We start from the raw sequence: 25,614 nt of genomic DNA, 5'->3' as shown, positions 1-25,614 counted from the left end.
TTCAATTTTATTATTAATGATTATTCAAAAATCTTATTCAAGTTCAATCATGGCCAGCCGAGTATTTATCACTTAATGATTATTCAACATTCTCATTCAAGGTCAATAACGGTTAGTCGGACATTTACTATTGGATATTCAAAATTCTCATTCAGGTTAATAATGGAGATCCGATCGACTATCACTTTAACACCAATTAGGTTCAAAACTAGATGTTACCGATTATCCGGATGATTAATTTCCCGATTGATTGGTTAGCCATTTTATATTCGTGCAAGTTCACCCAGTTCATATCTGATTAATCAAAGCTTGGTCATTATCAAAGACTTGTTCGGGTAGTTTAAGTGGATACCAGATAGTAAAAAATTAATTCAAGTATACGTAAGAAAATGAAGGAACACAATAAACACAAATTGGATAAACATAAAAGTAGCATTTCATTCACAGCAAAATCCGATCAAAATTACATGAGAAAAAAGGAAGATTCTACAACCCCCCTATCTCTACCCGGGATCTGAAGCTTCACTGGACCTTCCCCGTCGTCGGCGATCAGCTCTCCCCCAAGGGTGACCTTGGCGTCTATGTGGGTCCAAGACCAATCAATGTCAGGCAGAAGGAGTCGGATCTGAGCAAAGGCGTTGTCCCACCTCGCATTGGCCGCCACGACGACATCCTCCTCCAAGTCTTCATAAGACACCTTCAATTTAGGCAACTCCTCGGTCAACTGAGCATTATCACCTTTGTTTGTCTCATCCCGCTCCTCGGGCAACTGCAACTGGGTCTCTAGATGACGCTTCTCTCCCTTCGTTCGGTCAAGGCGTTCATATAAAGCCCCAATTTCCCATTGAGTAGCTCCCATGCCAGCCTGCACATGCAGTGCAGCATTCCGAGCTTCCTAGAGTTGGACTGTCATCACCGACAGTTGCTCACTAACACTCAGGTTTTGCTCTTCTTCGACTTTGAGCGCCTCAACGTACTTCTTCTCCAGCTCGTGGAGTTCAACCGAGTGTGGCTCCTAGAGTTTGGCAAAGCATCCTCACCGACCCGGGTAGCTAACACTCTTTCACCCTCGAAATATTTGGCCATAGAAGCAACCAAAACCCCGACCTCTCGAACCCTTCTCAGAAGATCGGACATGGGCATTGTGTCCATCGTATCCAATATTCCAGGGCTGATTAGCTCAGACTCCACCTCCTTAGGAACTCGGTACAGAAAGAAGGGTTTGACGAAAGTTTTCCCTTTGCCACTAGTAGGAGTTTTTCCCTTGGTAGGATCCTCCGTGCGGGGTACGAGGACCCGAACAGGCACAACGTCTTCCCCGGTCAAATCAACCGGGTGGGTATTAGCTGGAATTGCTGCAGCCACAACTTGAGGCTTAGAAGGAGGAGGGAGGACATCTGCTGGCCCAGAAGACTCCGCCCGAGAAGAGTCTGCGCAGGCAGGCAAATCAAGTCATGCCTTCTTGGTGACCTCCGCACTCTTCCTCTTCAGGGAAACCCTCCTCAAAAGACCTGATCGGTCGAATTGATCACCCATAGCAGTTGTTGGAAAAAAGAACAAAAAAGAAGTCAGAATCAAACAATTATACAACATGCAAAATTGTGTAAACCAGATGCTCACCGACTTCAGCCTAAAATATATGATCCCCTGGGCCAGCTTATAGCACACTACGAACCGACCCTCCTTAGTCCAGGACAACATCTCATCCGCCACTTCCTTTTCTCGACGACTCAACTGGTCGTATGAGAAGCTGAAGGATTTGGTCGGTTTCTGATGAATTCCCATATTCCAATAAAATCGGAATCAGGGCTGACCATGGGGTCCATACACTCATGAATGTTGCTCACCCACGACCTTTATCCGGAGAACCTGATTTTCCACCTTTTGACAAATCCCTCGAAGGGTTGAAAGAGAACACGCCCGTTCCCGGATTGGAGCGAGGTCCACCCACGTCGACCCGCGTCACTCTCGTCCTTGTTTGAGGTATGCCCCACGCGGAACATCCAGAAGAAAAGGCGAAGCATGCATGGACGTTCCATGACATTGCATAAGATTTGGAAGGCCTAGATAAAACCCCATGAATTATGGTGGAGTTGGGAATGAGCCACTTGATGGTGTTGCAGCACCTGGGCTGATCACTCGTCAAGTGGAACCCTCACGCCAATTCGGCAGCAAAAATACTTGTAAATGTAGAAGTTGCGGCGATCGTTGTTTTCCAAAAATATGTCCTGACAGACCCGTTCCTTCTTGGTTGGACTACGCCAAATTATATCGTCAATTGGGTAGGCCAGCAAGTCCACCCGAGGCTACTTGTCCGGCGAGTAGAACGAAGCGCTACAAACGACCTCCCAGTCGACCCACCAGTAAGGAGATTATGGTCACATCATCTCTGATGGAAGAATATATTGATCAACACGGTCAGCGAAGTTCCTCCCCATAGGTGACCTGTCATTAAAAGAAGTGTCAGATTCCGAGCTGGATATATTGCCCAAGACCGGACCCCACTTCTTACAAAAGGCTGTCCGTTCCAGGACATCGGTCTCACCCATGCTATCTCCCTCCCCCAACTTCGCGCAAAAGGGCGGAAATAGGCATTCGTCGAGATTTCCCCATGTAGACTAACGCCTTTGATGACAGAAATCGGGGTAACTAAAAATCGGCGAGGTTCCAGGCAAGATCTGTAGATCATCGGAACTAGAATCCCCATCGATCATAATTAAAAAAGAAAGGAGGAAAGGAAATTACCAGATTAAGAAAGCTTTAAAGGAAAGTAGACTTCTGGATGTAAGAAACTTGCCTAGACTCAAGGATGATCAGAAATATAACAAAGAAAATAGAATAGAAAATGCTTGGAGGGGGAACCCCTATTTATAGGAAAAGACCCAAGCCTAGATCCTTCCAAAGACCCAACTCAAACTCACATCCACCAATCCAAAGTCACTCGAGGGCAATCTAATGGTGGCACAGAAATCTAGACGACGAGACTGAAAATAACAGACGCGTCGATTTATCACTCCTAGCTCAGACGAAATGCAAAGCGTCCCTCAACGTGTCCGATAAAGGCAGACAATCATCATGACCTGCCTCTATGCCTACACAAGTCCGCTCACACCAATAACCCTATACCTGGACCATATTTCAAGCCAATTCTCGAGTCTACTAGCCCGACCACGTTTTGCCCAATTTAATCTACTATGGGCAATTGTTCTACCCCAGTCATATTTAGGCTACCTTCAATCCAATCCTCGAGTCTAATAGCCCGACCACGTTTTGTCCGACCTAATAGACTGGGGCAACTGTTCTACCCTGGTCATACCCGAGCTACTTTCAATCCAATCCTCGAGTCTTCCAGCCCTGCCACATTTTGCCCGACCTAATCGACTAAGGGCAATTGTTCTACCCCGCTCATACTTGGGCTACCATCTGAACATTCCGGATACCGTATGAAGGGTCTTGCATCTTTCGACCACTCGCCGACCCACTTATAGCAGACACCATAAATACTCCTGACACAGCGTTAATACATCTAACCCACCATTTAATGCACCTCTGACCCACCATTTAATGCGTTATTGACCCACCTTCAATGTCAGATGACAGACCGCCTGCCACGCTGCCTGCACATTCGGTCTGTCCTGGACAACTCGAGAGGAGCAGATTTCCAGGACAAGCAAGAATGACCAGAGTATGTCCCTTTTACTTGTTAGATACTGACCAATGAGCAGATGTCATCTCAATATTTCCTAAACTCTATAAATAGGAGAGATCACACATTGAGTATAATTAATTCTCATTCCCTCATTTATTGATACACTTATTACTCCAGCTTCTCTCTTATTTATTCATTTTATTTCTCTAGAATACACTACTGACTTAATCGTCGGAGAAACTTTTCAGGTACCTCCTCAAGCAGGTCCAGACGACATTCCGACCAGATCTCCTGATCTATCATACACTACCGGACATATATCACCAACCATTTTGCATCAGTTACCATTCACTCCCAATACACACGAACAATTATAAAGATTGTTGTTTATTCATTATCATTTACGACACATGATTTGAGACATCAGATTCTTATTTGAGAAAAAATCTAATAAAACGTCAAAGAAAAAATTATTACCTGGTTGAGGATGTCAGTCAAAATTCTATGAAATAAACTCATTTAATTTCAAACCATTGACGTATTATTTCAACCAGCCTAATAATTTATAATATCCTTTTTGAAGTGCTTGGTACGACCAGCTTTAAAAAATGCAAGGACTAATCACTTGTAAAAGGCAATGCTATTTTAAGGTTGTGAAGAAAGGTAGTTGGGGGATCACCAAAAACCCAATCAAAGTATGAAAATTAGCATTAACTTCGTGAGAGGAGACGTTTCAGAATGAATTTTTGCCAATTAAAGAGAGAAAGATGGATACTTATGTAATGTGGTTTGGTTGCACAAATTTAGCTTCAAAGGAGATAGTGATCAATTTTACTCATTCATTTTACCCCTTTTTGAATTGGATTTCATTTTATTTGTAGGCATATGTTACTTGGAAATTGAATAATTTCCTCAATTTAGTACTTTTGATTTGTCAACCCTACAAGAAATGTGGAAGAGAGAAAACACACGTACTTAAATAAATTTTCGATGTAAACTACTGCAATCAGTTTTCTTGCTAGCTATCACTTAAGCAAGAATTTGAGTTTAAGTTTTACATATGAAAAATATATTCAATAGAAGAGTTGGTTTTATTATGTTGTGAATGTTCTCCACTCCACAAAATTGTCTCCCGTTAAAGACATTTGTGCTCTATACCAAAATATACTATACATATAACAATAAATCTTTCCTCTATAAATACCTCTATCCGAAAATAAATACTTAGAAAGGAAGTATATTGCAAAAAACTGTTTGATGAACGTGCTTTAATAAAAACTATGGAAATTTAAATGTTATTGTAGTTTATATATTAAAGTTGACTAAAACAATATGTGGTGACATTATGACAGGAATTAAATTCTAAGATAGTAGCTAGCATCAACTTTCAGGATAAAAGAAGGGAAGCACGAAATCAAAGATTGAAGAAGGTTATCTATCGGGGACGGGTCCTATTGTATCCTTTTTTAGTACTATAAAGGGTATCATTCTAAATTAGGGATAATATAATAAGAAATGGGGTTTTTCTTCTAAAGCTTCATATTAAACATCCTAATTGTAACTTGAAAAACAATCGTTTTAATTAATAAGTTAATAGAAATAACAAGATCGATTAATAGAGATACGTACATGGCATAATTGCCATGACAAAAAACTGGGCTAAAGCAAATGTCAACATCTACCTTAATTAATAGCAATAGTCGCTATTTTATATCCTTATAAGATTAAACCAAATTAGTTAGTACATATTTTCCACCGACTTCATCCGTATTTTATAAAAGGAATATTTTCCACCGACTTCATCCATATTAATAGAACTTTATCTACCCTTTTGAGGGCAATCATTAAAAGGAATATAAAAATTTAGGAAAAGTGTCTGTCCCACGTTGAATTTGCTTACAACATGGCCACTCATAGTACCATGAAATTGTCTCCATTTGAGATAGTTTATGGGTTCCAACTGCTAACCCCTATTAATTTATTACCTGTGCCTAACTCATCTGTGTTGCAGCATAAGGATGGTAAGTCCAAAGTGGACTATGTGAAAAAGCTACATGAGCGGGTCAAGGCCCAAATAGAGCAAAAGAAGAAGGTTATGCTAAACAAGCAAACAAGGAGCGAATGGAGGTGATCTTTGAGCCCAAAGACCTAGTCTGGGTCTACATGAGGAAGGAAAGGTTTCCTGCACAAAGGAAATCCAAACTCCAATCTAGATGAGATGGCCCAGTTCGTGTACTAGAGAGAATCAACAACAATGCTCACAAACTGGACCTTCCAAGTGAGTACGGAAACATTAGTGTCACATTTAATGTTGCTGACCTTTCTCTTTTTGATACAGGTGATGAAGACTTTGATTCGAGAACGAATTCATTCCAAGAAGGAGGGGATGATATGAATCCACCAAGGCCCATCAATGAGGAAGAGCTAAGTGGGCTAGGAGCGCCCGTGACCCGGTCCAAAACCAAGAAAGCACACAAAACTCTCAACCTATTACTGGAGCCCAGCAAGGAGATCAAGCCCATACATTGCACTATTTTCATAGAAATAACCCAAGTTGGCCACGGCCAAGGAGGGGCAAATTGAGGCGTGTGGGAGTTCTAATTAATAAGTGGGGGATTATCATGCCCACATGTAGTTTAGAATTTAATTCTTTTTCCTTATTTGTCAAACAATAACTATTTGCCTTTTTGGACTTTAAGTGACCAAACTTCTAGTTGTAATAAATGACATTAGGAATCATGTAATCCATGTACAAGACATATGTTAAAGGAGGCATCAATACCTTCCTTTCTTGGAAAATGACGTGCAAATCAAGGAAAGCCTTTCCTTGTTGGCCAAGCCGTGCTTCCACCTTTGAAAGGCCATGAAGACACAATGAAGTCTTGCCTATTTTGGAAGAGCACGTGGGGATCATCTAAGGCAAATACCAAGGGCTCATCAAACCATAGAATTTGTTTCCTAATCCAAACAAATCAGATTGAAATGTCATCAAGGAGGTCCAAAACTTTCCTTATGTGAGGATGGCATGTAAATGTAAGGGAATCCATTCAAAAACTTTCCTTATCAATTCAACTCAGATTGGAATGCCATCAAGGAGGTCCAAAACTTTCCTTATGTGAGGATGGCGTGTAAATGCAAGGAAATTCATTCAAAAACTTTCCTTATTCAAGATTAGCACATGTGGGAATTAGGCCAAGGCAATCAGAATTCAAATCTTCTCCAAATCATGAAGATAATGGCAAGCTTTAAAAACTTACCAAATTGAGATTTACACATATTTGGCCAAGGAAAACTATACAAGGAAAGAATTTTCCTCCTTCACAACCTTTCTAATTAAGCACTCCACGCATGAAGACACTTGATGGCAATGAATTTTTTCCTTAAACAAATTCAAAGCAAGCAATCAGCCAACTCACAATGAACTTGGATGTGTACAAGCAAGGGAATTCATCCAGCTAACTCACTAAATGCACTAAACACCAAAAACACATGTGTAAATTAAAATAGACAAGTCATCAATAGGCATTACTCCTTGTTCACGTCGGAAATGAAAGCCTTTGATGATTTCCTTTTTACTATATGTAACTGAATTACCTTATGAATAAAACACTTCAGATTTTACTTGGATAATTTTTGTTTACTAGTTGAGATTTCTCCTAGTTTCTTGGTTGAACCAAGACCATTTCTTATCAAGGTTCATTTCCTTGTGGTGAAATTCCTTAGGCTTATCAAGCCATTCAGCTTGTGGCGCCTCCACCTTTCAACCTTCTCCAAGTTCTTTTATCTTCCTCAACACCTTAAAGACCATGGCCAAATAACCATACACAACCCTTCCCATTTAACCAACCCTCAACCAGCCAACAAAACACCCAAAAATCATATCATACATACCCAAAAACCCGAGGCCAAATTACTACCCAAATACAACACACTTCCCCTTTAATCAAACACAAAAATCCCACGACCAAATACATTCCCTAAACAACCAAAGACAATCTCAACATCACTCATAATCCACGGCCAAAAGAATCTCCCAAATCAAAACCAACCAAAAATTAACAAGTTTCAAAGTGCAAATCACAATTACTTCTCAAAGGGACTTACTTTCAAGAACGATCAGCAAACAATTCAGAATCCCCCCAAAAGGGATTCTATCATTTTTAAGCTTGAACTCGACTGAATATAATGCATTCTCTTTAGATAAAATTTTCTAAATAGTATATTAGTTATTACAATGAATATATAATTTGACATATAAAGTGATTTATATGCAAATATTTCACTAATCATATTGGGAAATTCAGAACCAATTTCTCTCCTTTGTGTGATGCAAAATGGACACTTGTGGAAGCGACAAGTGGATAAAGTAAACATAGAAGAGTAGAAGAATAAGACAGAATTTTAACGTGGAAAAACATCATCAATGTGAGTAGGAAATAACCACGGGGCCTAGTCCATAAAATATCTCCATAATAGAAAGTATGGTTACAATGTTTGATTCTCTCTTACTAAGAGGATAACACTCAATCTCACCCAAAAGGATGAAAATACAAACTTTCTCTAGTATCTCATTAGGAATACAAATCTCACACTGTGTGAATATAAATCCTATCACTTTCTCTCTATGTTATTCTTTCTCACTTGCTTATTGCATCTCTTCCTCACAAGTTTCCTATATATAGTGAATGGAAGGAAGACTTCATCATAAAGACATAGTGAATGATTAACCGTTGTCATACTTTTCAAGACACCTTGAAAAGTGCTACTCCAATTTTTTAAGTTAGACTTCAAAATTCTTAGAAGTCAAGGAATAATTCCAAGACCTTGGAATAGCCATCATTGAATGTACTTAATGATTAATCTACTAAGATTCATTGTTTTTACTTTCACATCAATTAGGAAGGATTCCCAACATCATTTATTTATTTATATATATATATATATATATATGAAATGATTTTCATATTATGACAATAAATCATTTTGAAAAGAGTGTCCTAAATAACTAGCAAAGAAAATTGAAAAATAAGATTAAAGTATGAATTTACATCACTAGGTTATGAGAACAAAATGCATTATCTACTTTGAGTCAAAGAGATATTATTACTATGTACATAATTAAATATGCAAATAAAATTCATTGTGATCATGAACTATGTTTGGCAGGATCATGTTTATCCTTTTCCCGGCCCTAAATATTGACAGATCTAATTTTGGATTTAAATTAGTTCCTAGACTCAACAAAACTCAACCATATGTATGTCCAATTATGACTGAGGCAAATAAGATGAACGAATAAGGTAGAGTCTTATTTATTCTATTTATGATATTAAATATTAAATTGTATTAACCAAATTAGTTAACTTGAGGATATAGAGCACGCCGACTCAGGTAAAATGCCAACTTTAGGTTAATTATCAAAAAGTAGCTATTTACTGGCTAACGAATTCAATTCCCAAACAAAAAAAATTAAGAGTTAAGTTCTGAGAGCTCACTAAAATTAGTGTGGGTCATAAATTGGGTTGCTCTATTACATAAAATTCCGGTTAAGCAAAAATAGTAGATGAAAGGAAATTGTGCTAAGTATAGCTACAACTAAAATTGACACTGTTTTAACATATTATTAATTATTGAATAATGCGTTGAGTCTAGTATTGTAAAAACTGGTTCATGTCGGTTGTTTCAACCGATAAACTGCTAAACTAGTCCCAATACTGGAACGGTAAAACAATTATACCGGTCAAAACTGGCTAAAACCGGTTGAAATTAGTTAAACCGTTCGGGTTTCAATTGAACCATGCATATCGGCTGGTTTTTATTTAAAATTACCTTTTTAATGAAAATATTTTTTGTTTTTTATTGATTTTCAACATTAATATTAATATATTATATACGTATATCTAACTTCATCGGTATATGATTTAATTAGTGAACCACATGTTGAATCGTTATACCATTATACCAATATCTTGACCGATTTGATAACCAATACAATATTAATAACATTGGTTGAGAGGATTGCTCTCAAGAGGAATTCAACAAAAAATGACACTTATAACTTGTTGGCTTTAAAAAAAAGTTTATTTTCTATTTTTCTAACCACAACCATTATTTACATGAGAGTATTATTTCAAGTAAAAAATATCTACAATATAGCGAAATAGTTCTAACAGCGAGAGATTTTCTATACACAATAATGAACTTCTTACCTTCGTATTTTCTTTAATAAGTATACAAGTATTTTATCTTATTTTTATTCTATTTTTTGGTATAAAATGTTTTGGTAAATCAAACATGTTTATTATCTTTCATAAACAAATTAAAAACCAAATATTTGGATTATGCTAATAAGAAGATTTTCAAGACATTAAACATTTTCATTACAAAATTAATAACATTCTCCTTGATCCTGAACTAATTCAATCTTCATAAGTTACATGAATTATTTTTATGAGACAGGGCCAGTGTACATGATATGTTAAGTGGGACCAGATTGATCGAATGGTATTGATTTATGAGAGGAATGAGCAAGCAACAATTGAATGGTATAGGGGCTACACCAAATACTACATTTGATGGTACAGGCTATTCCATATTCTACACCATACATTCTTATAAATCTGACAACCAATAAATACATGCATGTGGGAAAAACCTGTTATCAGATAATGATAACGTTATGATGAATTGGGAATTTCCAAAAGGTAATATTATGTTGTCAACCAAATCTTTCCCAAGGCTTCTCCATGGCCAACTTTTACTAACCGTTCTGTCTTTTTTCCTTTTATGATATGCTAATACCATAACCATGCATGCTTCTAAATTTTGGATCCATAATTTTTGGTGAGTCAAGTCTTTACATCTAATTTTACTTTTAAAATTTTGTTTTTCAATTCTAGTTTGCCAGTTATTCATGTTATATATATATTCCTTCTGTCTTGTTGAATGCCTATTTTTAATTTGGAAAATAAAGAACTCATAAGAATATGGTCTGCTGTTTGATTCTAAAAAGTTAAATGGAGTGAAAAGAAGTAAAAACATTGTTAATTCATCTTTAAAATTAGATATGTTCACATGTCATCATTGGACAAGAATCCCACGTTCTAACAAACTTATATCTTTATATCCTAAACTAATATAATTTTAACAAGTAATACAAACAATTATTTTCTGTTTTTATAATTTTTTAATTATATAACATTTTTTAATTGTATCGTGATACAAAAATAGAATTTGTGGTTTCCATTAGTCAACAAACCTTTACTGTAATATCCCAAAAAATTAACAGAGAAATTTGAACATCTGACCATATGATCTTAACCACTTTTATAAATCAAGAAAATTAATTGACTTTGAATAATAATATTATTATTCAACGATTCAAGGTCTTATGTATTTCCAAGATCATGCTCTGTAATGCTGGTTAGTATTTAATATTTGCCGATATACGACAAACAACTTGAACAAAAAATTTAACAACTTCTCTGTACATGTTGGTTAAGGACCATGTATTACAACAACACGACAAAAAAAAATGGCTGACAGATGAAAAATAATGGATAGGAGAGTAAGAAGGAAAGAGTTTAAGAAACATTGCCATTCACTGTATCCAATTTCTGCATTTAATAAGCCTTCCATATTCAAATCATGTATCTGAATTACTACTAGTGTTTCCTTCGGTAACATTTCCAGATGGTGCCACTGGGTGGCCTAATAATAAATTAGGATTATCTTTTTATTTAGCCTAGGGTTTTGGGACACTAACACGGAACGGGATCCTCCGTTCTAAAAAGACATGTCTCCATGGCCCATGTCTCCATGGCCTATGTCTCTATCTAATGGAGTAAAATCACAAAAATATAAAAAATTAAATTTTTATTTTTATTTTTATTTTCCCAATAAAATGAGACATTTTGATTGTTTGAGATACAAATAAGGACAACAATAGAGATAGAAGATCCTCATCCCCTATCACACTCAAACTTTCTTCAATGCTAATGATTTTTCAATCATTCCATGAAGGAAATGGGAAGTGCATAATTTTTTTTAAGAGAGATCAAAGAGTAAGTTTTTTTAAACTTATTCCTCATCATAGTCCTCAATTTTAGAAAAATACAAGGGTTTAAATTAGTGAGTGGATCTAATCAATTAGATAAAATTAATGATTAGGATGAACTTACTCTTAGAGTAAGTGAATTCACATTCTTTTTTCTAATAAGCAAAATATTATTAGATAAAGAGTAAAAAGAGTGATTTTAAAGAAATACACTTGGAAGAGAAAAGCATCAATTAGAGAAGTTACATGAAGATTAACCAAAAAGTTAAGATTTGATTCTTATAAATAACATTTGTTAAGAGAGAGTCAATATGTAGAGAGTAAAGTTGTAAGCTCACCCATTTACAAATACAAGACCAAAAACCCCTAAGGTACAACCACTAATCAAATGAGCTGCATTTTCGTCTGATGCACCCACAACAAACAGACACACACATCAATAAGCCCCCACGTTATTTAAAGTTAACGTACACTTCTGAAGGCACCATGGTCTTTCAAGAAGACTTGAAAATCGAGATAGAATGGGTATCCAAACTAGTGCTAAAAGTTGGATCCACACTGCTGCTAATACTAAAAGCAAATCACGAACGAAACCATTTTCCCAAGTAAACACCATATGCCGCCAACGGAGATTCCAAGTCTTGATAAAAGAATCATAGTCAGCAACAACATATGATGTCTTCTTATCTTCAGAGATAAGGTATAAATGAGGAAACAAGGACTTTAGAACATACCCTTCAACCCAAACATTCTCCCAAAAAAGTATAGACTCACCATTTCCCAACTTATGGACCGGCCCCTCCCCAAATCAATCCTCAACAGAATGAGCCAAGCCTCCCTCACATAACCCCTTCCACCAACAACAACTTTTATCAAAATTAATACAATGATTGCTAAACAAATAGGAAGCTAAGTATTTAAATCCTCATACCGATTGCGCAAAATAGCATATGATAGAAACAGACAAAGTATCATTAATGGAGATGATCCTTATTCAAAAAGATCATGCAGCAGTAACCTTCATCTTCATTTGGCTAAAAGAGCTCAATTAAACCATTCGAAATCCTTGACCCCCAAAATTCTCTCTACCCTTTGGTGGCATGCAGACATCACTCCAACTAACCCCAAGAAATTTTCATGTGCTCAACGGGTTTCCCTGTTTTTTGTTTCCCATTTTCTTTTGATTCCAGCTATAGTACATGAACATTAGACAAATCCAATATGACCTGAGAGTTTGAAAATTTTAAGGAAAAAAAGAATTATTTGTCCTATAACTGAGCTTTTCCATTTAAGCTAGAACAAGAGACTTGGTCCAATTTGATTAATTTACTAAAGAGAATATATATTTGTATATTAAAAACAGTTTAGAGGAGAAGATGAAATCATACACGAGGCTGTCTCTGTGTCTGAACGTTTGATCCCCTCGTCTCCTTGAAGAAAAAGAATCCAAAGTCGGCGTAGTTTATGGTACAAATAATTTTATGGTTTTTGACTTGCTAGAGATATACAGAGTAAGAACTTATGCTAAGAAACCTTTCCCATCTCTCCATAGTTTGATGTGCATTTAACGTAACATTTTAAAAAGTTTATAATCCATATACATGTAAAGTTTTTTATATTATCATACATCATATAATATTGATTTATATTATCTTTTTGTTTGAGAATAAATTATGGTTTACATACAAATGTAGATTAAATGCTCGTGAAAAAGATTTATAATATGAATGTATATATATTAAATCACATTTTAAAATATTTTGTAAGTATGAGACCATTATTCTTGTAAAGAGGTTTTGGGTATTGTGATAAAGAGTTTAATCCATCATGTACTTACAATATAAAATATTTATATTGCATTAATTTTATCTTAATCAAATATTTTTGCTATATAAATAAAGAATTAATTTTTTTGGGAAGCATGACTACTCTATAGACAAAAGTCACATAGTGATTAAATATTGCTCTTTGACTTTACACGATACATGAGGATCTTCACGGATTCTAACACTAATAAACCAAATCCTTCTTAGTTTAAAATTATTACTTTTATTTAATAATTAATTATTATAATATTGAATGATTATTTTCACACAAACTATTTTTTCCTTCTTGGGTTACAACAATTCAATATTACTTCTCTGGTCTCATTTCAATTGTCACTTTACTATTTCGCAATTTTTTTCATATTATTTTGTCATCAAGAAATATTGATTAATTTTTTCCTTGTTTGCTCTTTTGTCATATATTATCATATATTAATGACTCAAACTACTTTTCTTCAAAATGAAAATAATATTGACAATTACAAAATCTTTATTATAAATAATATTGATAATCTCACCTATTATAGTTTTTATTAGCAAAAGAAATTTTATTTAAAAATGTATCAATATATTGAAAATTTACAACGAATTGGAAAGTTATAGAAGAATGTAACTAAAATTACGAGGTAAGTTCTAAGACAAGTTTATAGGTTAGCATCCCAATCAAAATAACTAAACGCATACTTATCTTTGATTCCCTTAATTCAAAGTCAAACTTTAATTTTCGTTAAGTTAATAATATGATAAGAGGAAAAAGTCTTTAGGGTTGAAAATTACCACTTTTATAGCTACCAAATAGACCACGTTATTTTACATATTATACCTATTAACTTCAATGATTTCGTTAAATAGTATTCTTACTCTTTTTATATTGTTTTGTATAAATTATTTATATCCATATAACTAAAGATATATATCTTGGATTATATAATACTTAATTTCAATTTTTGTTAATTGCTTTTACCTTTTTAATAACAAATAGTAGTCCATCCTTTCTCATTTTGTTCTTAAAAATGTTTTTATCAAAATAGAAATAATAAAATTAAGAGATTTTTAATTATATTGCGTAAGAAATAATCATATATTTGTTTATTGTTAATATTATTAAATTTTCATATGTTACATTATAATAAATAGAATTTGAGGTATTGTTTATAGTATGATCTTGAGCATACAAAGAAAATCGTTAAGTTATATATAGGACAAGGTTGCAGTATAACCTTGTTATATCATAGATGTTAACATATCTTTGTACATATCTCGTCACTTTGTTTAGAAGTTATGAGAGAAAATGAAAGATATAGATCAAATAGTTAGGAAATGAGAAGATCAGAAGAGAAATGGAAGGTAATTATTTCCCTTATTTGAAAATATAAAATTTAGATGGGATGGTACAATAATGATAAAAATGTAAGAATATTTTTATTTTCATTTAAAAATGTAATAAAACAATAAGAAATAGACAATAATATATAATTATATAATATTACTAAAAATATTCAGGTATTTTGACATTTAATTTCCAAAAAACCCCAAATTGAGGGAACTTTAAAAATAAATGCATAGATGGAAAGACTTTCTAAAGCCTAGGGATGACAATGGTTACCCGAACTCATGGGTACCCACAAATAATACCAACAACGGGTCAGGTCTGGGTTCGTGTTTTTGGATCTGTGGGTAATGAGATCCGAGATTCTAAGATCCGATGTTGGATGGGTACCCGAACTCGATATTCCTTCATATATATATATATATATGGAGGGGATCCACTTACTTCACATCTTAGTCAGGAAAATCCAATAGTTTAAATTAGTAAGTAGATCTATACCATCAGATTTTTCTAGAATTGATGGTTAAGATGTGAAATATGTGGATCCCTCTTTATATATTGTTAATCCATAATGTTATATTGTTAATTCGTAAATATAATTGATATTTTGTTAAACAGTGATGTTACATTATGAAGTAGTGATGTGACGTTACGTTGTTAATTGATATGTATAATATAATAGTAAGTTGATTGAACAATTTTTATTAAATCAATTTTACGTCATAATGTTAAAATAGTCAATTTAAAATGTGTTTAAAACCTATAAATTATTTTTTATAATTTTTACTCTTGTTGATTACCTAAATAACATATAAGTTTGTAGTAAACAAATACACAATTACATAAATTATTGAAAATTATTTTTAATGTTTTTTAATTTGTGGTACCCACAGATCTATTGGATACCCAATGACCCGTGGGTAGCAAACCCATCGGGTATCAACATAGATCTGGGGCGGGTCTGAGCCCAAAAATGAAGCAACAAAGCGGGTCTGGGTAATACACTACCCAAACACAATCAGACCCATTGACATCCCTACTAAAGTCATCAATTCTCTTCCCCCCCTCCAAAATCACACTCCTAAACAAAACCTAAAAAACTTTTTGGACTTAAATGGAACCAGGAAACCTCCAACCATCATGGAGTTTCATTATTAACATTGCATTAGAAAAGTGGAGAATCACAGGTAAAACACCACATTTTAATCCAAAACCTTATGATAATGGTTCTGTCGATTTTTTTACAGTTATAAACTTTTCCAGTTACCCTCTCATATTCAACGTAAGATTTCACACTTAAATAAACTCAATAAAAATAATTCTTATTATTGATACCAAAATCATTATTTTTATTATTACGAGATATTTTTGGCTAATAATTATTCCATCACCAACAAAAAAAGATCTATTCCGCAACAAAACCTGCCATTGGGATAACCTTTTTTTTAAGCACACACCAAATTCATTGAAGAGAGAAAAACACAAGAAAGGTTACAAGAAGTTAGAAAAAGAAAATAAAGACTCTGTAGAAAAAGCAGAAAGCAAAAACACTAAAACCAAGCTATCTCATCCAAAAGGAGAGAAAGCAACCAAGACTAAAAATACCCACCAAACTAACTAAACCTTTTTACAACAAAGCAGCATCAACTACCAATCTGCACAACATCAGAACAACAAACAACAAGCAAACCTATCTGCAGAGCAGAAAAATGCTAGCAGTAGAAAAAGATCATCCAACAGAACAACATTTTTTTCTTATCTTCTTTTTCCGAGACTTTGTGAGGACGTTAGAGAAGTCAGCTGCAATATCCGGGACACTATCAGCGTCCTTTTCATCTGCATCCCCCAGAAGCGATTCAGAATACTGAGATCCTTTCTCACATCATTTTCAATTGAATCATCCGACTGAATGATAAATTGTTGTTGATTATTTATCATGTTGCCTAACAAGTTTGGGTGAACATTTCTAGGATCCTGCAATTCCTCTAAAGGCTCACTATTAGATTCCTCATATGAAGTATGAGATGGCTCTAGATTCCCACCTACCTACTCTAGGGTAGGCAGATTATGAACAACATTGCTATCAAACTCCAAGTTTATAACTAGATCATGTGCATCCTTGAAGACAGTGGCCTCCCTGCATGGGTTCTGCGAAGAAAGTCTCTTCCTTGCTGGTTTAGTCAATTCCTTTGCTCCTTGGGCGCTGCCTTTGTATATTTTCCTACAATTTTGTGCTAGGTGTCCAATGGATTGACACCCTTTGCAAAATTTAGGAAGCTTTTCATATTCGATACCTACAAAAATGGCAAAACCTTCTCTTTCCAACAAGATTTGGCGATGAAGCTATGTCTTAAGATCAACATCCACAAGCACCCTTGCAAAATGACCGAATGTCCTATTTTTTGTTGCCTCATCCAATGAGATCGGGGTACCAATCCCACCAGCAATTGAAAAAATGATTGGAGGACTCCAATATTCCTGGGAAAGACCCACAATTCTGATCCAATATTGAGAGTGAGTAACCTTTTGAAGACTTGGGTTGAAATCAGGCGTCCAGAGAGAAAGTCGAAGAATACCCGGTTTCAAGCTCCATGAGCCTATTGCACACACACTTCTCATATATTCAGAAGAGGAAAAAGAGAAATCGAAGAAACCCCTCCCTAAGGAAACCATTGACCAGTTACCAATTTTGTTCCATAAAACCTTAAGTTTGGCTTTAAGGTCCAAGAACTTGATTGGAGTGTCCCCCTTACCCAAAATTACCGTGTCGTGAAGGTGAGTTTTGCATCTGTTAAGACCCGCCTGGTATTCCTCTTCGGGGATCTTTACAGCTATAGCATCCCCTTTAACACAAGGTTGAGGGAGTTGAGAGAGTGAAATGTTATTACCTTCATTAAGTACATGCGCAAAAAAGATTTCTTCTCCACCCGAGCTGGGTCCTGTGAAAGTGACTTAGCACTCTCTTGCTTCTGATGAGGCTGCTGTTCTGAAGAATTTAGTAGGAAGGACCAAGGGATGAGAGGCTTGGTTGAAGACATTATGAAATTGGGGATTTTGCAAACCCTATCATAATTTCTCTCTCATCTCGTTTCTTTGGTATAGAACTCATTGCTTTCAATTGGGATAATCTTCTGATCTTAATATGATTTGTTTATTAATTGAATTAATATTAAGGTTTGTTTTAACAAAAAAAAATGTTTTAGAATATCATCTAAATTTAAAAACATTGTATGTACGGTTTATTTATCTAAGATTAAACACGAAGCAAAGATAAATTTATGAATATTGCATAGGCTTAAACTAATCCTTCACTAAGTCCCATATGAACTTTACTACTAAGATGTTTGCACCCCAATGAACCAAAAAATATTGTGCTATGTAGGCATCTTATCCTCTAATGTCTTCTCATTCTTAAATATTTGAAGACAAAAAAATGTATATCTTAAAATGTATGAGTTATATAAATTGTTATTATATTATCTATCACATATTTTATTATTGTATTTTAAAAAATTAATCTAAATAAATAATGAATTATATAATAATTAGGTATAAATATTTGAATATACATAATGTTTGTGTATTTTACGTCTCACTAGTGTCATTTTCCAAGATATACTCTAGAGGAAAACAAAACGCAAATCCACCCGTTTTCCATTCCATACCTTTCTGGATTTCTTTTCCATCTCCTTTCCTCTTACAAATTAATTTCCTTCCATCTTCTTTCCCCACTGATTAACATTATCAGTCTCCTATCTCTTTCTTCCTATCTGTCTTTCTCTCTCTATGTCTCTTCACCTTTCTCTTCAGAGTATGTCTGTTTTAATTTCTTTGTAAAAGATTATTGTTACCACTCATTCTTCCTTTGCTGCTTCCTAGCTTAATTTATCTCTCTAAAGCTCTTCTTCTCTTATTATTTTTTCCTTTTCTTTCTTATTAGATATCTAGAACTAACTTCTCAGATTCTTACAAGGAAAGCCTAAAAAAGGAAATAGTTAGACAGAAGGGAAAGAAAGAAAGAAGAAAAAAAACCCTTGTTATATGGTGAAGGTGTTGAACAAAATAAAAAGATCTTCATTACACAGTTTCCTTTGGTTTTGAATATTGCACTTTAATTTACTTTGTCTATAAAATCTGATTTTAATAAAGAGAAAAGAAACTCTTTCTCATATATATTCTTTAACCATCAAGCTACTCATCCTTCCCTTCTAAAGAAGATGCCCTCGGAGGGGATTTTCATTGAAACCACTTCAACAACTGCACCTGATCTTTCCCTTCATATAAGCCCTCCAAGCACTACTTTCTCCTCTTCTTCTTTGATTTGTAACAACAATAACACCCTAGTAGGTGGTGGTGCCACCAATTATGAAGCTCATAATTCTCCAGTAACCACTAATTTCCCTTCTAGGACTGTTTCTCATGCTCACACTGAGCTTTCTCTTGGAAGAAATTTCAGTGGTGGAGGAACATCTCTTGAGGAAACACCAAAACACCATCACCACAACAATAACAACAACAACCCTTATTTCCATAATCTTCACCATCAAGTGTCTAACACTAATAGTAGTTGTGGTGGTGCTACTACAGCAACAGCAAGTACTACAAATTGTACTAGGTTGAATCACATAAATTATGGGGTTTCCTTGCTTGATGTGTCATCTGAAGGGTTGAGACCAATCAAGGGGATTCCAGTGTATCACAACCGTTCATTCCCTTTTCTTCCTATAGAGAATACAAGAGACAAGGATCATCATCATCCCAAAACGTGCTTAAATCATCACATGCCTTCATATCCCTCTTTGTCCTCTTCTTATCCTTCTTCTTCTTCTTCTTCCTCACCCTACTTCGCCGCTGTGGCGCCCGATTTGGATCCCATGTCCTTTCTGAACTCCAGCACCTTCAATGGGCCCACAGCGGCATATAGGGCTGCAGCGGCAACCATGTTTAATGAGATTTCCGGTGAGGCTTTTAAATCTCATTATCCATTGCACCATCACTCATACTATGGGGTTGGAACCTCTCATCATGAGGTCTCTTCAGCAGGGTTGATGCGATCAAGGTTTTTGCCTAAGTTTCCAACAAAAAGGAGCATGAGAGCACCTAGAATGAGATGGACAAGCACCCTCCATGCTAGATTTGTTCATGCAGTTGAGCTTCTTGGTGGCCATGAAAGTAAAGATTTCTTTTTTATAATCCCTAACTTTTTCTACCAATTCCTCTCTCAACCATTTTCTTTTAAAAAAAAATATTTGCTATCTTGACTTTAGTCTCTCATTTGCTATCTTTCTTTTCTTTTAATGAATAAATTTGTTTATACACTTTAGTTTTTATCTTCTTTTTTTTTTTACCTCTTTTAGGCTTTTGGCTAATGTATTTAGATGCTGAATTTTAGGAGCTACTCCAAAGTCAGTTCTTGAGCTCATGGATGTGAAGGATCTCACATTAGCTCATGTAAAAAGCCATTTGCAGGTATATGGTTTTGAATATCTTATTTTTTTATGCTTGCTCTCTCTATTTTGTGAGAATAGAGATCCTCTGGAGGAGACATAAATACTTCAAATTCTTTTTATTTTCAATGACAAAAAATATTATTTTATTATATTTATACAAATAAATATATCATACCATATTAAATTTTCTTTTGTTTTTGAAACAATTACCTCTCCCGTAGAGAATAGTTACTCATTTTGTGGGGGACTATTTTTGTTGGTGTATGTTATTTACTGGCACGGTAGCCAATGAAAAAAAGCAGTGAATGTGGGAGTAGTAGATGAATTTAAAGACTGTAGTATTGAGCTAAGTCAAGAGCCTTTAACGTCTGAAACGACCAGACAGGGACACAGCTTCTGCATAGAGAGAAAGAAAGAGAGAGGGAAAACATAACAGACAAAAAAAGTCATCATTTTCCAATAATACACTTCTCATTACAACATCATCAAATATCAACCTCGTTATTAATGATAAAACCTAGATAATCTCGGAGGGGAGAAAGAATTAAAGGGATCTAAATGGAAATGATCAGTTTTTTTTATTTCTTTCGTTTTCAGTTTATGAAAACAATTGGTTAACTTTAGTTTAATGTAAATGTATTTGTATAAATACTGTTTCAAGTGTATGTTGAAATGAGTTTGTTATTGAAATGCTTTGTTTTGTATGATATTTCTTCCCAGATGTATCGAACTGTTAAGACTACCGACAAACCTGTAGCTTCTTCAGGTAATTTGTATTACTCAAACTTCAACCAGTTTTATTTATCAGCAGCCTTATTTTTTTCACCAACATACATTTATTAAAAGGAAAATGGCATTTACCTTAGCTTGTTCTTTTCATACTATGCTTTTTACTATTAGTCTATTACTTAAATGTTACCGCTATAGTTCCAAATGCAATTGCAAACAAAACACCTTTTTAGGTTTTTCACTTTGGTATATGAGAAATCCAACAAGACTCCACATTAGTCCAACCAAATTATGTCAAAGTTACGAAGATGGACATGCATGCAAACTTGTAAATATTAAAAATGTATTTTAATTTCAATGTTGGAGTGATCAATATTTTTGGGTGCAGGCCTTTCAGATGGATCTGGAGAGGATGACATGTCTCCAATCGGCAGCAGCGGAAGCGGCGGTCATCGTCAATTTTCTGACCAAAGAGGCTGTCTGGATCGGCCAGTGCAACAAGACATGGACAACTCTTCCACCACCATTCTATGGAGTAACTCTTCAAGGTACCATTAATTACCAATTCCTTTTTATTCTCTATTAACAAAAGGCACAGTTTAATTGGTCATATTTTTTATGAGGTTGTATAGAGGTATATATTTAAGGATAATTTTGGGATATCGGGTTGATTGATCTGCTTTTGCTTTTGCATGAGACCTCTTAGAAATCTATGCAAACCCACGTCCACCATACTCTCTTTTTTATGAAGAATAAAAAGGGTTCTTGTGGCAGCTTTTGCTTTAGTTGGGTTTGATTTTTCTCTTTTCTTTTGCTTCCTTTATATATCTTTTGTACCTTGGTGAAATACTTTCCATTATATATAGCCATTTCTAAGGAAAGCTACAAGACATAATCAAACGTTAACTGGAATTTAAGGAAAGCAACCCCATGCCCATTCATCTTTTTATTCTCCCTTTAGAATTGTGTACAACCGTGTCATTGCTCAATTAATCTTTAACTATAGAAAATGATGACCTAGTACAAGAGTTTCTCATTTTGTAGGATCTGATATTGTAAATATGTAAAGTCTTATTCTTACTAGTAAAAGATTTTTTCTAGTATTTGAATCTATCAACTCCCACTTATAAGACAAACAAACTTCTTGTAGTACTGAGACTCACCATCTTGACCTTTAACTAAAGAGTATAGCAAAAAAATTGGTTGTTAAACTCTCCTGGGTAGATTTGTATTTCGTTTTTAATATATATTGAGTGTCTTTGTTCAAGTATTATGAATTTATGATTATTTAACAATTAATGTATATTGATTCTTTTTTAGCTCATTCCTATAGTTTTCTTATGAAATTCTTGTAACTCTTTTTTAATGTTAATAAAATCCTTCTACCGACCAAAAAAAAAAGTTTTCGCTCAAAATGGTGTTTCCTTGTTTTTATCTTGAAGATAAGTACCAGATAGATTCTCTTGGATGCTAAAGAATCTGGTCTGTATTTATACATTTTGGACTTTTACTCAAGATGCAATTTGTTTGTCTATAATAACATGACAAATTGACAATTTTGGACCCATAAGATTATATACTCTTAAGCTTCATCTTAATCCATCAATGTGGATTTGATAATTTCCAACAGGTGTAAACTTGCAGATAAATGAAGCTTTGAAGTAAATATAGCCTAAAATCTAATTTTGTCTTACAACGAATTTATCTAAATTTTTTCCTAAAATGCTAAGTTGCTAACTACTACACGTTGGTACTTGAAATTCTCTTAAAAAATCTATATTTACGTAGCTTGTTATGCCTTTATAGCAGTCACCCAAAAACAAATTGAAAGGCCTCTCTTTCTCTTATTCAAGTTTAGGATATTGTAATTTCTAGGGTAACATCTACTGCATTTTCTCAACGTTGAATAATATTTACTTGTGTGTGTATCTAATGACCTATGAAAGAGAGAAGGAACAAATTTTAAAGCCCATATTTAAATAGATGGAAGGTATTTTTCATCTGTTATTTCATACTAGTGCTTCAAAAGGAAAATATATATGATCTATTATGGTATTGATAATTTTACAAAACTGTAATACATGTATTAATTCTTTAAACTATTTTAAGCGTTTAGGGTGAAATCTGGCAGAAAATATCCTTGCTATTTTAAGCCAACTACACATAGGAGAGTGGAGTAAAACAAAAATCTATAAGCCATTAATCCAATTTTTAGCATTTTCTCTATTGCACGACCAAGATTTAGATGCTATGATCAATTATAATTCGTTTAGGCCATATGATGGCCGTAATATATAGCATTTCTTATTACTAGTTTCCAGGGAAAGGTCATTTATTATGAATAACAAGCGCATACTTATTGTGAATTTTATTAAATATTAGTCTAGTTTTTTTAGTATAATAAGTGGAATTTCTTACTGTGTATAAGAAACTAATTATTTTCAGAGGTGTGACTATACTGTCCAATAAATATAGCTCATAATAATTAAATATTTGACCTAGTACAATATATGAGTATCCGGTAATGTCTTATATCACTTGACCAACTTCTAGTTAGTAAAGATTAATCTAGTTTGTTGTAAATAGGAGTATTTTTTCAAATTATGGTTTACAATGTTGTAGTTTTTAGATTCTCAATAAGCACAATATCATATCTTCTAGTAACTTTCTTTAATTACAGTAAATGTTCAATATAAATTGTCACTGCAATTTAAAATCATGTATAGGAAAACCTTATAGAACCAATACAATATTTTTTTTTTATAAAATAATTAATGCAATTTTGACCTCAATTTTGTGTACTTACATGAACTCAATGAAATTGATCAGCAATAGAGAGCCATGGCCACAAACTAGTGCTAACAACATAGATGGTTTTAGACCACCCATCTTCGAGACACAACCAATATCAGGAAGGCATCAAATTCAGGTACTAATGGAATTATATTTGTTTGTGAAGTACGTATTTTATATCTCAATATTTTAGAGTAATTGTTAAAATTTCCGTACAGGACTGTGATTCAACCCAATTGAACAATAGTTTGTCAGGATCTAATTTAGAGTGCAAAAATCCAAACTTGGAGTTCACATTAGGGAGACCAGATTGGAATGGCAAAGGACAAGCCTAATTTTGATGGGTTCCTTTATTGTCTCTAATATTTTCATTAATTTAATTATTAAATTATAATGCATATGGTGACAACTCCATCATCTTTCCTTAATTGGAGAGGTATATATAAATATATATATAAATTGGTGGCAAGGAGAAGAAGAGAAAGTTCTATTAAGTTCCTTTTGGAAGCTTTATGAGTTCATGAACAATTTTGTTTACCCTTAGCTTTTAATTATTGGTGTGAGTGTCACTATAGGAAGAAGCTGATGTACCTAGCAGCAAATGTAGAAGAACAAGGTAGACATAGAAAACCATGTTCGGTGAACCGGTTCTCATTTTCCTCTCTCTTGCTCCATTTCTATTCAAATCCCACTCTTTTCACTTGGTCTAGTTAAAAGAACAAGCAAGACATCAAAGTAATATAATCAAAGCTTGTAGAAAAGCTTTAATTTATTGAATGGTGCATCTATCACATTCTTTTCCAGTTTTAGTTCCCCTGGCTAGTAATCTCTCATAAATATTCAATGAGAATTAGGAAAATAATAACTTAAATTTCAGGGGGAATTTATACCCAAACACCACCAGATTAATTCCTAATTCCATTGACAAATTGAACAATTTATTAAGGCTACAGTTATGAGAGTGGTGAAATGACACGGAAGAGGGAGGAAAGAGGAATGAAATGTAAACATCTTCATTATTTGAGAATGTGAAATTTAAATGAGTGGAGAATGAAAGTTTAACATAATGGCAAAATATTATTTTACCTTTCATTTAACTAAACATAGTGAAATTTTTTATTGAGAGAGAAAGATGAAAGAGAAAGTCATTTAACTAAACATAGTTTTTCCAATTTCTTGAAGATTTTTTCCAACAATCTTAGTCACTACTTTCCAAACTCATGAACAACAAGTCTTTCATTCTGTGGAGCTTCATTGATGATAAGGCAACTGCTCTAATGGTGAAGAAACCTTCACCCGCACCGGTGAAGAAATCCTTCGTGCAAGCTCTGAAAAACTCATGTGGAGTATGCTTGGCAAATGGAACATGGTATCTCTTGGACGATGTTTCTATGAGTTTTCCTTCTCTTTGATGGATGATATGAGGAGTGTTTGTTCTCTAAGCTCGTGGAACCTCAGACCGGGTTTACTTAGGATTTTTCTTTGGTCTCCTAATTTTAATCCAAGCTTAGAGAAGCTTTCACACACTCAATGTTGGCTGAAAATCCAGGGGCTTCCTCAAGAATACTAGAGCCCAAGGATAATCTTTTCAATAGCAGAAGGTATTGGTATCCAAATCTCTCTTAATGAAGCAACTAACAATAGAACCTTTGGTCACTTTGTCAAAGTCCTAGTTGACATCAAGTTGAAAGCTCAACTTCCTGACCAAATCTTGGTGGAAAGAGATGGATTCACATTTTTTGTCAATATTGATTATAGGAATCTGCCCGAGATTTGTAATG

At 34.4% G+C, this 25,614-nt stretch overlaps 1 protein-coding gene across 1 annotated transcript; it reads left to right on the top strand.

The window, feature by feature from the left end:
- Positions 18,504-24,345, top strand: LOC109345147 (transcription repressor KAN1-like). Its single transcript, XM_019583968.1, has 6 exons — positions 18,504-20,033; positions 20,254-20,330; positions 21,032-21,077; positions 21,429-21,588; positions 23,870-23,969; positions 24,052-24,345. Exons 1-6 carry the CDS (start codon positions 19,079-19,081, stop codon positions 24,166-24,168), a joined length of 1,455 nt encoding a protein of 484 aa, XP_019439513.1. The 5' UTR covers positions 18,504-19,078; the 3' UTR covers positions 24,169-24,345.

Source organism: Lupinus angustifolius, chromosome LG04 (genome assembly GCF_001865875.1).
Source record: "Lupinus angustifolius cultivar Tanjil chromosome LG04, LupAngTanjil_v1.0, whole genome shotgun sequence".
NCBI lineage: Eukaryota > Viridiplantae > Streptophyta > Magnoliopsida > Fabales > Fabaceae > Lupinus > Lupinus angustifolius.
Note: the sequence above shows the minus strand (reverse complement) of the source record. Positions and strands in the feature narration are given on the sequence as shown.

Excerpts from the sequence above, each read along its gene's own strand:
- LOC109345147 (XM_019583968.1), top strand. The coding sequence starts at position 19,079 with ATGCCCTCGGAGGGGATTTTCATTGAAACCACTTCAACAACTGCACCT. Across the intron at positions 21,078-21,428 it reads CAAACCTGTAGCTTCTTCAG|GCCTTTCAGATGGATCTGGA; the intron begins GTAATTTGTATT and ends TTTTGGGTGCAG. Across the intron at positions 23,970-24,051 it reads CAGGAAGGCATCAAATTCAG|GACTGTGATTCAACCCAATT; the intron begins GTACTAATGGAA and ends ATTTCCGTACAG.